The 15,118-nt window shown below is 34.6% G+C and overlaps 1 protein-coding gene across 9 annotated transcripts in view; it reads left to right on the top strand.

Annotated features, from left to right (window-relative positions):
* Aebp2 (AE binding protein 2) overlaps positions 1 to 15,118 on the top strand; it is a 219,602-nt gene that overhangs the window by 20,529 nt on the left and 183,955 nt on the right. For all 9 annotated transcript variants that reach the window (XR_013343636.1, XR_013343635.1, XM_077798880.1 and 6 more), the window contains exons 2-3: positions 2,916 to 3,123; positions 13,414 to 13,521. Coding sequence is in view for 7 of the 9 variants with exons in the window: in XM_077798880.1 (XP_077655006.1) it covers positions 2,916 to 3,123; positions 13,414 to 13,521 (316 nt within the window). In the remaining 2 variants the exon portion in view is untranslated. The remainder of the gene's footprint in view (positions 1 to 2,915; positions 3,124 to 13,413; positions 13,522 to 15,118) is intronic.

The raw sequence follows: 15,118 nt of genomic DNA, 5'->3' as shown, positions 1-15,118 counted from the left end.
AGCTATATTAGGGTTAAGGACCTGGTGAAACTTGACATTTCTAGTGGTTAAAATACGTACTTTGATATTTGAAAAAAACCCCTGTATCCACAGTTTATTTGTTCAACATCAAACAATGTGAAAATTCAGATACTGAAGAGCTGATCATGTTTTGTTTTATTCCCCCCCCCTTTTTTTGTTGATACTGGGTATTGAACCCAGGGGCATGCTTATCACATAGCTATAGCCCTTTAGATTTTTGTTTTTGAGACAGGTTGTCATTAAATTGCTCAGACTGGCTTCCAAGTTTCGATCCTCCTCCTTCAGCCTCTGGTGTAGCTGGGATTACAGGCATGTGCCACTTTATCTGGCCACATTTGGAAGTTTTTGAAGCCTTAGGAGATGAAATTTAGAATCTATATTAACTGGTAGGAAGTCAGCCAGATTAATTTAAATACTAGAATATTCTTTAAGGGGAAGTTTGAGGTTGTTTGTTTGTTTGTTTGTTTTTGGTTACTGATGCTACATCCCCAGCCCTTTTTATTTTTTATTTTGAGACTGGGTCTTGCTAAATGGATTAGGGCCCCAGTCTCCCAAGTGATTGGGATTGCAGGAGTGGCTGGGATTATAGGTGTGTGTTATCTATCATTCCTGTCTTGAGATATATTTTATATCTAACACATTCTGCACAAACATTTTTACTAACTTTTTTTGTTTTTTTTGGTACCAGAGATTAAACCCAGTGGCGCTTAAGCACTGAGCCACATCCCCAGGCCTTTTTGTTTTTTACTTAGAGTCTGGGGTCTCGAAGAGTTGCTTAGGGCCTCAATAAATTGCTGGATTTGAACTTGGGGTCTTCCTGCCTTAGCCTCCTGAGCTGCTGGGATTACAGGCGTGCGCCCTGGCTACTTTTGCTGATTTTAAAAAGGTGTATTTTTGGTGTTAAGTAATTATAAAGATCACATAATAAATTAATACAATTCGTATTGTTAATATTTTTAGGTGTGAATCAATAATGTTATATTGGTATATAGTTGATTGAATGTTCTTTTTAGAAAGTATATGCTGAAATAATTGTGATTGAAGTGTAACTTTGAAATGATTCCAAAAAACACTACATTTAGCAAATAGGGCAAAATATTCATTGGTTTCAGATGCACAAGCACTGTGTGTCTTTGAAATTTTCCATAATAAGATGTTGCAGGGAGGGAAGCATACCCCCTAAAAAGTTAATAAAAAAGCTGGGTGTGATGCACGCATGTAGTCCTAATACTCAGGGGCTGAGGTGGAGTTCAAGGCCAGCCTGAGATTCATAATGAGACCTCATCTGAAAGGTTAATATAATCACAATTACTATTTTTTTTGTGGTACTTAAAATTGAATCTAGGAGTGCTTAATTACTGAATTACACCCCCCAGCATTTTAATTAATTAATTAATTGTGTGTTGGAGGTAGTAGGGAATTAAATCTAGGGGCTTTCTACCACTAAGCTATATTCCCAACCCTTAAATGTAGAAGGTTTTTTTTTTTTTGGGGGGGGGGGCGGCACCAGAGATGGAATCTAAGGGAGCTTAACCACTAAGCTACATCCCTAGCCCTTTTCATTTTTTGTTTTGAAACAGGGTCTCACTAGGTTGCTTGTAACCTTGCTAAAGATGCTGAGGCTGGCTTTGAACCTTTGTCATTCTGCCTCAGCTTCTTGAGCCACTAGGATTAGAGGTCTGTGCCACCACGCCTGGCCTTTATATAGAATTTTAATCAGGTCTCACTAAGTTGACATTGCTTGCCTGTATCTTGTGATCTTCCTGCTACAGCCTGGTATTTCTTAAATTACAAGCAGGTGCACAGCTTTTGGTGAATTTAGCCTGAAAAATAATTAATTTACCAGTTAATTCTTGTGTCATTGAAGCTACTTTTATGTAGTTTTATTTATAGGAAAGATAATAAGAAATTTAATTACCTTTAAAAATATTTATTAATTTTTCTTTTATGGTGCTGGGTTTTGAACCCAGGGTCTCACACATGCTAGGTAAATGCTTCACCTCTGAGTTTTATCCCTAGCTCTATATTGCTTTTAAACTGAAGGCTCAAGTGTGGTACATTTTAGTAGTGTGAAATTTTGAGTATTTTGACCATGCTTAGTATGTAATTGTTTTAGTAAATAAGACAATTACTAATATGTAATATTTTATTAAATAAGACATAAAAAGGATTGATTGGCATTTTCAATCTTTTTATTGGATAGAGATGATTAAGTATTAAAAAAATGGTTAAAATAAGCCTGGGCAACATGATGAAAATCCATCTTAAAAAACAAACAAAAAGAATAAAAGTTATTTATTTGGACTTTAGTAAAACCAAGGTCTTGAATTAACTGTGTTCAGGGCCTCTCAGCTGCTAGGAAAGCTCTCTACTACTGAGCTAACTGGCCCCTACTATTTTATTTAGAAGGGGAAGTACTGCAAAATTTCCCAACTCTTTTGAGTTGGAAAGAGGTAAGATGTGATAGCAGCTAGTTTCATATTGATGAATAGAAGTAAACATTTCAGGTCATCAAAATGATTTTCAGACCTGTGAAGTTAATGCTTTGATTCTGAATTATTTATAGCTAGAAAGAGTCACTGTCTTGTGCTTCTTAAGACCAGGGAATCGATGAAATGGGACAAAGCTGTGTGTGTGGGCCTGTTTTCTGTAGTATAGTATTGGGGCAGTTCTTATTTGTCAAAGTTGCTTGAGGTGCTGTTGTGTTTCTGCTTCTGTTTGTACTTTTACTTCCAAGTAAATAATTTTCAAAATGTTGCTGTTCTCTAATGGAGAATGTGGTTAGTATGCTTTATTTGTATGGAGCAGAATGTGGTGGTAATCTTGATTAAATATTTATAAAATCATGTTAGTGAATTTCTAGGAATAACACAGCCTTTTTTCTTCTTTTGTAGCATAAGCAGTACTATAATGGATGTAGACAGCACAATTTCCAGTGGGCGTTCAACTCCAGCAATGATGAACGGACAAGGAAGCACTACTTCTTCAAGCAAAAATATTGCCTATAATTGTTGTTGGGACCAGTGCCAGGCTTGCTTCAACTCTAGTCCAGATCTGGCAGATCACATCCGTTCCATACATGTAGATGGTCAGCGAGGAGGGGTTGGTTTTGACATTTCTTTTTTTTTTTCCACTCCCTGTTCTCATTAGTTTTATTAATTTGTAATTGCTAGTTAGACCTTTTCCTCCCCCCCCCCCCATAGTAATTTAGGATTATTTTTACATAGGCTTTATTTTTTCAGATGATTATTTTTCTTTAGTTACTACCCCATCTACTTGATAGAATCAAATGAAAATAGGATATATTACATATTGGATTTTAGTTTGCTTCTAGGTATGTTATTCTGAAGAATTTAGACTTTTAAAAAATGTATGGAAATATTATAAATGAATATATTTCAAGGTTCTAATGTTTTGAGTTGAAAACACTTAGGAATTGGCATTGTCCTGGATTTCCCTTGTTAGAGGGTTCTAGATTAACCTTGTTGCTGAAATCAACTAGAGAGACTATTGGTACTAGAATTACTATATGCAATTCTATTTAATGACAACCTGAACTCATTTTTCATAGATAAGAATTGATTATCTATTCCAGGTCTTGTCAGAACTCATTTAGATAGAAAGTTCTGACTAGTCATTATTGACCTATACATTTTCAGGTATACATTTAATTGTGTCAGCTCATGAAATTTCACGTTAATGGGTAGTGAATAAAGAACTAAGCAAATTAGATGAGTTAAAGTGTAATGGACTCGAATATTTAGAATTATTTTTAGTTTTTGTTTTTGTTTTGATTACTGGGTATTGAACCCAAGGGTGCTTTACCACTGAGCTACAGCTTCAGTCTTTTTTATTTATTTTGAAACAGGATCTTGCTAAGTTGCCCAGGCTGGCCCTGAACTTGTTCATGATTTTCTTGCCTCAGCCTCCTAAATTGCTGGTGTGCATCACTGTGCCCAGCTTATTTTCAGCTTTTCCTAGGTTTGTCTTACTACATATTCCAGAAACTAATGTTACATCGTACGTACAGATAATTTATGAGGCCATTTATCTATCAGCCTGCCATTACCGTTGAGGTACACTGTTGCTGAAGTGATTAAAATCATCACAGTTTGAGTAGGCAACTGTTTGCAAGATTGTATTGATACTTAGATTATAGTATTGAAATATAAAAAAAAACATACAGCTGTGACTGTGGACATAGGTCAGTAGTTGAGCTCTTGACTAGTATGGGTGAGGTCCTGGGTTCAGTCCTTAGAACCCTCCAAAACCAAAAATACAACCATATGAACACATTTGAGATTTAAGAAATTCTCATCCCTGTTACAATATTATAATGTGCCAGAAATCTTTTGTTTACTCAAATGTGAGACATAAATACATTTGTTTTCTTAAATTTAGAACATCTGAGTAAGTCAAATTTTGTACTTCCATATGATCTTTTAATGAAACTGTATTCATAATATGGTATTTTCATTGTTAAAGCCAGTTTGTTGGTTATTCCTTATTCAACGTATTTAGAGTGAAGTGTCTTACCAGGTTAGTTTCCTTGCTACTACAAAAAAAACCCCGTCTTTTGTGAACCAATGCTTGATGTGACTTGGTATGTGCTGCTTTTGAGACTTGGCAGATGCTTTTTTGTCACTTAGCAACTTTCTTGTCACTTATATACTATATACGGGATCACAAATTATGTAAAAAGATCCCTGGGCTTCTCTTAGGTGTGGGAGAATTTCACATTTCTAAGTCTTGGATCCTATAGATTGAGTTGGCACACATCCTTAAAAGATTGTTTTCAGTCCTTTACAAATTTGTAGGAAAAATGCAGTAACAAACTGACTTTTCTAATTTTCTAAAGTAGAAGTATTATGTAATCACCTGCAATTACATGTACCTTATTGATATTATAGAACTAGTTATGAAATCCTGATATTTCTATTATAAATATAATTTTATTGAAATTAAAATTCCCCATGTAATTTCTTGAGCCCTTATTAAAATATTTCTTTATTACTAATGATTTCCTAGCTGATTTTAGTAGTAAAGCTATTTTGACCAAATAAATGATTCTTGATATTTCAAGGACATTAATTTCTTCATTATAAAATAAAAGATGAAGGAAACGTACACATTTTCTACATACCACTCACTGGTGTAGAGAATTTCATACTTAGTACTGCTATAAAAGACACAAGAGAAATCCTGAACTGATTTGTAATTTGAAGTTAGGTCTTGTGTTTTGAAGTATAGTTGGTGGATTGAATTTTTTTTTAAATGACCTCCTTGAATATAACTTTAAAAAACTTTTTCTTAACCGTTTTAAGTGTGTAGTTCAGTGACATTAAGTATATTCATTGTGCAACCATCACTAACTACCTGTCTCTAGAACTTTTTCATCATCATCTCAAACTGAAGTCAGTAACCATTAATCAAACTCATTCTCTTCTGGCAACAGTCCCTGGTAACTACTACTGAACTTTCTGTTTCTATGAATTTGACTTGTTCTTCATACATCATCTAACTTAAAAAGCATTTAATTTATGGCTTAATTGTTTTCTTATTTCTTTTTTTTTTTTTTTGTCCTAAGTGTTAAATTGTCATCATGGAATAGAAACAATGAGGAAAAAATTTGTTACTCTCGAAGATTTTATGCTCCTAATTATTGAAACATGACAGTCATGCTGGAGCAGTAAGTTAGGCAAGATCTAAGTATCGTATTCCTTTTCTTCTCATTCCACTGTAATCCTTACCCTAGGAAAAACAAAAAACAAAACTATCCTTTAATAGCTTAGGACCCCCACACCCCCAGGTACTTATGTTGTTCTGTACCTGTAGACTTAAATTGGGTTTGGAGGCTGAAGTCAAGTGCAGTTTAGATTATCTTGACCATTTTATATATCAGAGTGAATTGATGGACATTTAACCATTTAAACACCAAATTATAAATATTTTATGTATATAAACTTTCTTTTTTTTTTTTTTTAGTATTTGCTGTTAAACCCAGAACCTCTCCCATGCTAGGTAAGTGCTGTACCACTGAGCTGTATCTCTGTCCCTTCTTTAAAATTTTGAATCAGGGTCTCATTACTACCCACATTCAGCAAATTATGGATATTCTTATACACATGAGAATGCTTTCTACAATTAAAAAATAAGTAATCAAGCTATGCACATTGGCGCACACCTATAATTTTAGCTACTCAGGAGCCTGAGGCAGGAGCTTTACAGATTTGAGACCAGCCTGGGCAATTTATTGAGACTCTATCTCAAAATTTAAAACAAAAGGGACTGGGGATGCAGCTTAGTGGTAGAGCACTGCTGGGTTCAGTCCCCAGTATCACAAAATAAATAAGCAAAAATGAATAAATAAATTCCTTTTATCGAGCTCCCCAAACCAGACCTTGAACTATTTTACAAATCAAATTTCAAACTTTACTGTTTTATATACCTAAGTCTTGTTGGGAGCTTCATCTTCGATTAAGTATGAAGTCCATTCATATACTGTTCTTTCTGCCTTAACTACTTCACACATTAAAAAGAATTGTTATGTCAAAGGATGGTGGTGGTGGGGAATTATCAGAAAGAAATCAGCTTTCTTATGTAGGATTTGTGTTTAGTTTGTTTACTGTTGTGTATATTCTTGAATGTGTTTTGGAGTGATGGGATAATAGGGTATTTGAAGATTAATGTAGCCTGACACTTTTATATCTTATAAAATTTCTATGTTGAATTTGTGGGAGGGCTTCTAGTATTCTAAGTAAGTCTTAGGAGGTTTTTTGTTGTTGTTATTATTCTTTTGTTTGTGGTCCTGGGAATCAAATCTAGGATCATTGCACATGCTGTGCAAGTTCTCTACCACTGAACTACTTCCCTAACCTGGTCATTTTGAGTTTTGATTACCAATTAGGCATATCCTAAATACAACATAAAATGGGTCATATCTTTTATAAGAAATGAGAAATAGTTTAGTCTTAGTACTAGATTTTTTTTTTTTTTTTTTTTTTTTTGGTGCTGGGGATTGAATGTAGGGCCTTGTGTATGTGAGGTAAATACTGTACCAACAGAGCTATATCACCAGCCCCTAGATTTTTTATTTTTTTCACTGCTGAGCTATATCCCCAACTTTTTTTTTTTTTGATACTGGGGTATTGAACCCAGGGGTGCTTTGCCACTGAGCTACATCCCCATTCCTTTTTAGTTTTTTTGAGACAAGTTCTTCCTAAGTTGATGAGGGTCTCATTAAGTTGCTGAGACTGGCCTCGAACTTGGGATCCTCCTGCTTCAGCCTCTTTAGTCATTGGGTTAATAGGCATTCACCACCATGCCTGACTACCCCAGCCCTCTTTAATTTCTATTTTTTAAATTTTAATTTTAAGCGTTTTTTTTTTTTTTTTTTTTTTTTTTTTTTTTTTTTTTTAGTTGTTGATGAACACAATACCTCTATTTATTTACTGATTTATTTGTAAGTGGTGCTGAGGATCAAACCCAGTGCCTCACATGTGATAGGCAGGTGCTCTACCACTAAGCTACAACTTAAGCACCACTTTTTAATTTTTATTTTGAGACATGATCTTGCCAGGTTGCTCAGGCTGGCCTTGAATTTGCCATCCTCCTGCCTCACCCTCCTGAGAAGCTAGAATCAAGAGGTGTATACCGCTGCTTTGCTGGCATTTTTAAAGAGCAAATAGACATACTAATTAGATCCACAGTGTATTTTATTTTTTTATGTTTACATCTTGTAAAAGAATGAAGTTCTTGCTGGGTGCCGTGGCACACACTTGTAATCCCAGCAACTCAGGAGCTTGAGGCAGGAGGGTTGTGAATCCAAATCCAGCCTCAGCAATTTAGTTAGGCCCTAAGGAACTTCATGAGACCCTGTCTCTAATAAAATTTTAAAAAGGGCTGGGGAGTGGCTTGGTGGTTAAGCATACTTGGGATCAATCCCTGATACACCTTCAAAAAAGTATTAGAGTTTAAAGATACCATTAAATCCTTTATATAAAATCTTTTTGTATCATTTTACTGCTAAAAAGAATCTACTTGCTCAGTGTAACTAGACCTGTATTTGTTTATTTTGGCATATAAATTATAATGCTTATCTGCTGTGCATTTAGAATATATTTGACTGCTTATAATTTATTATTAACTGAGTTTTATCAAGCACACTTAGACTTCTGTCAGGTTAATGTTGCTTTTTTTTTTTAAATGGTGTTGGGGATTGAACCTAGGGCCTTGTGCATGCAAGGCAAATTCTCTAACAACTGAGCTATATCCCCAGCCCCATAATGTTGCATTCTTTTGGAATGCATTTTTCATTTGCTTACAGAAGATTTTAGTGTATTAATTGTTCAATTAAGATATGAGTATTAATAACCAAACAAATTTAAGACATTTACCTGTGTTGTCACACAAGCTTTTATAGGAATAAGCCATGTATAGATTGAAATAAACACAGCTTTATGTCCATTCAGGGATATTGACCAGAGTCAAGGGAACTAAGCCTACTCTTAGATCCCAGAGTTGCTACTAGCCTCCTTTTTGAGCATTATGGAGATTTCTGAAGATAAAGCTGAGTCATTCTGACAGAACTCTAGGTTTCTTAGTGTTCTTAACAGAAACCCCAAATCTGCCTATAGCGTTGAAACTTTAGATCTCTACATCTTATATGTTAGGTCATTTGTAAATCTGAAGATTCTTTGGTAGTTCAAAAATACTCATTTAGTGACTGTTTCTTTTCCTAGACTGTGTTGCAGAAAAATGATTGCTGTTATTTGAAAAGGGAACTTCGATATCTAATATAAATGCAAAATTTCTGTTATCTAGGCTTTTTGGGAAAATATATATCTATAGTGTTTTGGAATTATAGGACGTGTGCTCATATTTTTGATGGAAATAAATACTTAGATGAAGTTAATCTTCCAAGATTATTTCATAATTGTAAAGTGCTAGATATAATTCAATGTATCTTGTTCCATTTATAATATGTCTAGTAAACTCTGTATTACCAAAATCTCTTTTGTGCTTTGGGTACGAGGGGATGAATATAGGAGTGCTTAACCACTGAGCCATGTCGCCACATCCCCAGCACTTTTGTTTTTTAGAGATGGGGTCTCACTGAATTACTTAGGCCCTCGATAAGTTGCTGAGGCTGTCTTTGAAATTGAAATCTTCCTGCCTCTGTCTCCTGAGCCACTAGGATTACTGATGTATACCACCATGCTTGGCTGGATTACACAAATCTCTGTCATGAGAAAGTAGATTGTGTACTTCTGCCTAAATATTCTAATTAAATATTATCCATTTAAAAATATGAGCCATTTTAAAATATGATCCATGATGAATTATATTCTTTTTTAAAACATATTTATTTTTTAGTTGTAGGTGGACACAATACCTTTATTTTATTTTTATGTGGTGCTGAGGATTGAACCCAGTGCCTCATGTGTGCTAGGTACTGAACTATAATCCCAACCCTGAATTATATTCTTGAACCATATTCCTTCCTTTTGAAAAAAAAAATTTAATTTTTTTTTTTTTAGTTGTAGATGGACACAATACTTTTATTTTGTTTATTTATTTTTATGCGGTGCTGAGGATTGAACCCAGGGCCTCACACATGGAGGCAAGCGCTTTACTGCTGAGCCACAACCCCCCCCCCCTTTTAAAATTTTTATTTATTTATCTGATTCTGGAGGAGTCATATCTAGGGCCTTAGCCTTGCTAGATTAGCACTGTACTAGTGAGTTACATCCCTAGCCCTTTTTTATTTTATTTTGAGACAGGGTATCAATAAGTTGTCCAGATTGTCCTCAAACTTCCATTCCTCGTGTACTAGCCTTCTGAGTAGCTGGGATTATAGACTTGGCTCCTTTCAAATTTGGATTGAATTCTGTTGTATTTGGTTTTCAGGTTAATTTTTATAGTAGAAGCATTTCTAAAAATAAAGTCCCCCCCCCCCATTGTGCATCTACAAAGTCTCAGGTTTGAAGAAGACTCTGTTATCAGATTTTGGACTGCTTTTATCAAGGGACCTTTCTTACATAGGAAAGGAAATTTCGCTTCTGAAGTTTGGTAGTTTTTTGTAGATACCTTGTGTAGATACCTTATTGCTGGTGGTGTGTGTCAAGACCATCTTTGTGGAAGCTTAGTGTTCCCCCACCAGTTATTTTAAAGTATTTTCTCAAATGCAGCTAAACATCATTAACTTTGGTTTCTTTATACATGTCACTTTCTATAAAATTTATTAAACTGAAGGTTTCAAATCTGAAGTTTGCTTTAGTAGTGTTACTAGACATAATTGCATGTGGAGTCTAGACCATACCTACTTTTAATAAAGGCTGTACCTAAAGTTCTTATGTGGTCTGCCATTACTTCCAGTTTGCTGCTAGGGGAAGAGTTATAAGTAAAAAACTGTTTTTTTTTTTTTTCTCCAAATGTAGTAGTTGGGTTATTATAAATAGAGGCAGTGTTTATATGAAAGCAGCTATAAGTCCTACATTTTTTGAATAGGGGTCACTTAAGAGTTATATCAATAGAATTCTTCACTGTTAAAAAATGGTTACAAAAATGATGTAAAAGTTTCCCTAATACTTTAAGGGATTTTCAAGTATGTGGTATCAATTGTGAGAAGAAAAAACATTTTTTTGGGGGGGGGATTTTTATTTTTTATTTTGCTAAGTTATTGAGGCTGTCCTCAAACTTGTAATCCTTCTGCTTCAGCCTCATGAATTGCTGGGGTTACAGGTTTGCACCACCCCAACTGGCACTTGAACACTACCACACCTGGCACTTGAGAAAATTTTAAATTAACCCAATTCTTATCTGTTTCTTGGATTGATAATTTAAGAATGAGACTAGTAGCTTTGGAAATTGGTAGATAGTGTTTATTATCTGCATGTGATTATCAAACAGAATTGAATTTCTGTAGCATGTAACATTTTAATTCTTCGTAGATTTATTTTTTAAAAGTCACTTTTAAAACTCTGAAAACCTTAAGCATCATTTTATAACATGCTAGGGTAAGGAATCTTAAATATGAAGGAGGATATGTTATGACTTCCTCTATCTACTTAACTAAAAGAAAATAGAAATCTGTTGTGGAATCAGGATGGGCATCAGCATCTAAATAACCTTGACCACTCTCAGTAGTGGAATTGGCTTGTTAGACCTTGACAAAAGGGGTTAAAGGTCAGGTTTTAGAGGAAAACTTGACCTCAGTTATTCCTAGATTGTTGATCTTTTTTTTCTAGGTGTGCGTGCGTGCGTGTGTGTGTGTGTGTGTGTGTGTGTGTGTGTGTGTTTTGCCAAGGATTGAAGCCAAGGCCTTGCACATGCTAGGCGAGTGCTCTGTCACTGAGCTAGAACCCCAGCTCTTAAAGCATGTTTCTTCAGTTCCATCTACATCTTTGATATGTTCTGTATGTATTATGCTGAGGTATTCAAAGTGTTAACTCTTTTTATAATGGTTCTTACCTTAGGGAAAAAACAGACTAAAAGTGGTTATGTGAAGGTAATGGTTGCAGTAGTTGTGTGGCAGTTTACAATGTTGAATTTGATGAAGTACCATCAATTAGTAAATTGATACCTCAGTAATAGGAAGATAATAAAGATTAGAATTTTAGAGTTGCTACTTTTCAAATCCAGTCATACGCAGTTGATTAAACCTAAGAATGTAGGTCTGTTAAAGAAAAGCTAATGTCCAGTTGGGAATGGTGGTACACACCTCTAATCCCAGTGTTTCAGGAGGCTGAGACAAGAGGACAAGAGGATCACAAGTTTAAGCCAGCCTAGAGCCTAGGCAATTTAGTGGGACCCTGTCTTAAAAAGAAAAGTACTTGGGATATAGCCCACTGGTAGAGCACCCCTGTATTCAGTCATGAGTGTGGGGCACAGGAGCTGAAAAGAAAAGCCATGTCTACCCAAGCATAGTAGTGGTGGCCTGTAATCCCAGCTACTCAGGAAGCTGAGGCAGGAGATTGGCAAGTTTGAGGCCCAGCCTCATTAGTTTAGCAAGATCTTGTCTCAAAAATTGAAAGGGGCTGGAAGCTTAGTGGTAAAGTGCTCCTGGGTTCAATCCTTAGTACAAAAAAGGGTGTGGCAAGGAGGGTTCAGCTCAGTTTGGAGTACCCTGGATTTAATCCCTAGTACCCTCAATCTCCTTCATAATTAAGATTTTTGGAAATAGTTTTTTTTGTTGTTGTTGTTTTTGCTGACACTGGGGATTGAATCCATGGTACTCTACTGATTTATACCTCCAATCCTTTTAATTTTGAGACAGAATCTTGATAAATTGCCCAGACTGGTCTTGAATTTATAATACTCCTGCCTTAGCCTCTGGGATAGCTGGAATTAAAAGTATGTGCCACCTTGCCTGGCTTTGGAAATAATTCATTAACTTTTAAAATTTTATTATTTTTAACACTGAGGATTGAACTTAGGGGTGCTTTACCACTGAGCTACATTCCCAATCCCCAGCCCTTTGTATTTTTTACTTTGAGACAGGGTCTTTGCTAAGTTTGTGAGACCTATGAATTTGTGATATTTCTACCTCAGTCCCCCCAAGTCAATGCGAAATTACAGGTTTGGGTTACTGGGCTTGACTGGAATTAAATTTTTATAGATAGAACGGTATAAGAATAAATAATGTTACCAGGCATGTGAGAATAAGAATTCATGAAGAGAAAAACTGTAATTTGATTTTTTTTTTTTTTTTTTTTTTTGGTATCAGGAACTGAATCCAGGGACACTTAACCACTGAGTCACATTACCAGCGACTTTTGTTTTTTATTTTGTGAGAGGGTCTCACTAAGTTGCTTAGAGCTTCACTAATGTTCAAAGGCTGGCTTTAAACTTGAAATATCCTACTTCTGACTGCAAACTCCTGGGATTACAGGCATGTGCCACCATACCTGTTGATAATTTGATATAAAAAGTCATTCTTTGAAGTTGAAAACATCAGTTTCTTGAATAATAAATACTATATTAAATAAACATTTATTGATATCTTAATTTTTACTATTTGTGCCTTTATATTTTCCTGATCCTTAAAAATTAATGCTTGTTCTCTTATGTAGTAGCTAAAAAATATTAATAATGGCTTATTGTCTTATTATAGATATATTGTCTATATTTTATATATTTTCTTATGAATGGTACTTTGCAATTGGTGTTTCAGTTCTTTATTGAGTGAGCAGGTTTAGGGGAGTAGGATTAAAATAGTGCTTGTATATGGAAAATTCATAAAGTTAGTTATGAATAATTTTGATTGTTGTATACATTAAATGGCTTTTTCTTTTCAATTGAAGACTTAACATTGTGTTCATTGCATTAACAAGGAATTGAACTATTTGTTGAGATAAGTGATGAAAATTATTATGGCTCTTCTTTTGACAGGTGTTTGTTTGCTTATGGAAAGGTTGTAAAGTATATAACACTCCATCAACCAGTCAGAGTTGGTTACAGAGGCATATGCTGACACACAGTGGAGACAAACCTTTCAAGGTATGTATGTGAGGGTTTTTTCCTTTTGTTTGTTAAACTTCTACTTAAGATATTTCTTTTTCTTTCTCTCTCTCTTTTTGTATTGGGATTGAACCCAGAACCTCCAGCATGCTAGGCAAGCATTTTGTCATTAAAATAACACCCCCACCCCTAAGCTGACATGTTTCTTACTGGATATACTTTTGTCTTTCTAAAATTTTTTAAAATAACTATTTGTTTTAATATTCATATAAGGTGCATAGGTTTGGAAAGTAGCTTTAGATAATTTAATCCAAAATATTTAGTTTGAAGAACAGAAAAAAAGTTGCTATTAGGTGAGGGTCTTAAAAACAACTTGTGGATAGACTGATGACTTTAAGCTTTGTCTGTCACTTGGCTGTGGTTGATACCTTGTGGTCTGATTGTTTTCTCAGTGTTAGAGGTTTCAACATTATTAGCAAATAACACTGACTATTGTATGAAGTAAAGAAATTGTAGATCTTTAAGATATTCCTTTCAGTTTTGAGATCACACTACCGAGCTTAATTATAGATCAGTTTGTCCAAATAGATGTGTCTGGGAAATTTTTTACAAAGAGAAAGCATTGCCAGACATGGTGATGCATACCTGTAATCCCAGCAACTTGAGGCGGAGGCAGGATGATTGCAATTTGGAGCCAGCCCAGGCAACTTAGTGAGATCCTCCACAATTTAACAAAACTCTGTCTCAAAATAGGAAATGAAAAAGAACTGAGGATACAGCTCAGTGGTAAAGTATCCTTGGGTATACTCCCTAGAACCAAAAAAAAGGCTTTTTGGAAAAAATTGTTTTTCCATTTTGTCTTCATTAAAAAATTAGACAAAATAGTTTGGAAGTAAACAAAATATTTGGAAAGCATATATCACAGAGATTATATAAAGCATATATCACAGAGTTTGTGTTTAAAGAGGTTTAATAATTACTAAATCCATAATTTCTACTGGAATGTAAATACTGTGCCAGAAATTTCCCTTGGGTTTCATCAGAGAATGAGGTAATTCCTATGAAGTTGCTTTAAAAGACCACTTAATGTTTTTTGAAAAGGCAGTAATTAATAAGTTTAAAAAAATCACAAAAAATTTACAACCAGGTGTGGTGGCACATGCATATAGCGCAGCTGTTCCAGGGAGTGAGGCAGGAGGATTGCTGAAAACCAGAAATTTGACACCTGGTCTTTTAAGTAAATGTTTTTTTTTCTTTTAGATTTAGAAATCTTGTTCATTTTTTTTTTTTTAATTCTCATATCCTTTACCCCCTACATATATAACTACTTTTAGTAGTCTTATGAACTCTTCTAGTATTATTCTACAAAACTACAACATAAATATGTAGTTTCATTCTCCTTCCTTTACACAAAATCTAGTAAGCGTTATTTGTATCTTTTTTCTTTAATTATTTCTTTGGATCAGTATATATAGATACCTTTCAAAGATTAGAGTACAGAAATTTCTGCCATTGTTAACATCTTACATTGTGTGAATCTGTACCTTAGTTTTTGAATAGACTTAATCTTGGATCTGTCCACATAAATTCAGAATATTTTTTATTTTCTTTTAGCAGCTTCAAAATATTATATTGT

This window comes from Urocitellus parryii, chromosome 5 (assembly GCF_045843805.1).
Source record: "Urocitellus parryii isolate mUroPar1 chromosome 5, mUroPar1.hap1, whole genome shotgun sequence".
In the NCBI taxonomy this organism is placed as follows: domain Eukaryota; kingdom Metazoa; phylum Chordata; class Mammalia; order Rodentia; family Sciuridae; genus Urocitellus; species Urocitellus parryii.
Note: the sequence above shows the minus strand (reverse complement) of the source record. Positions and strands in the feature narration are given on the sequence as shown.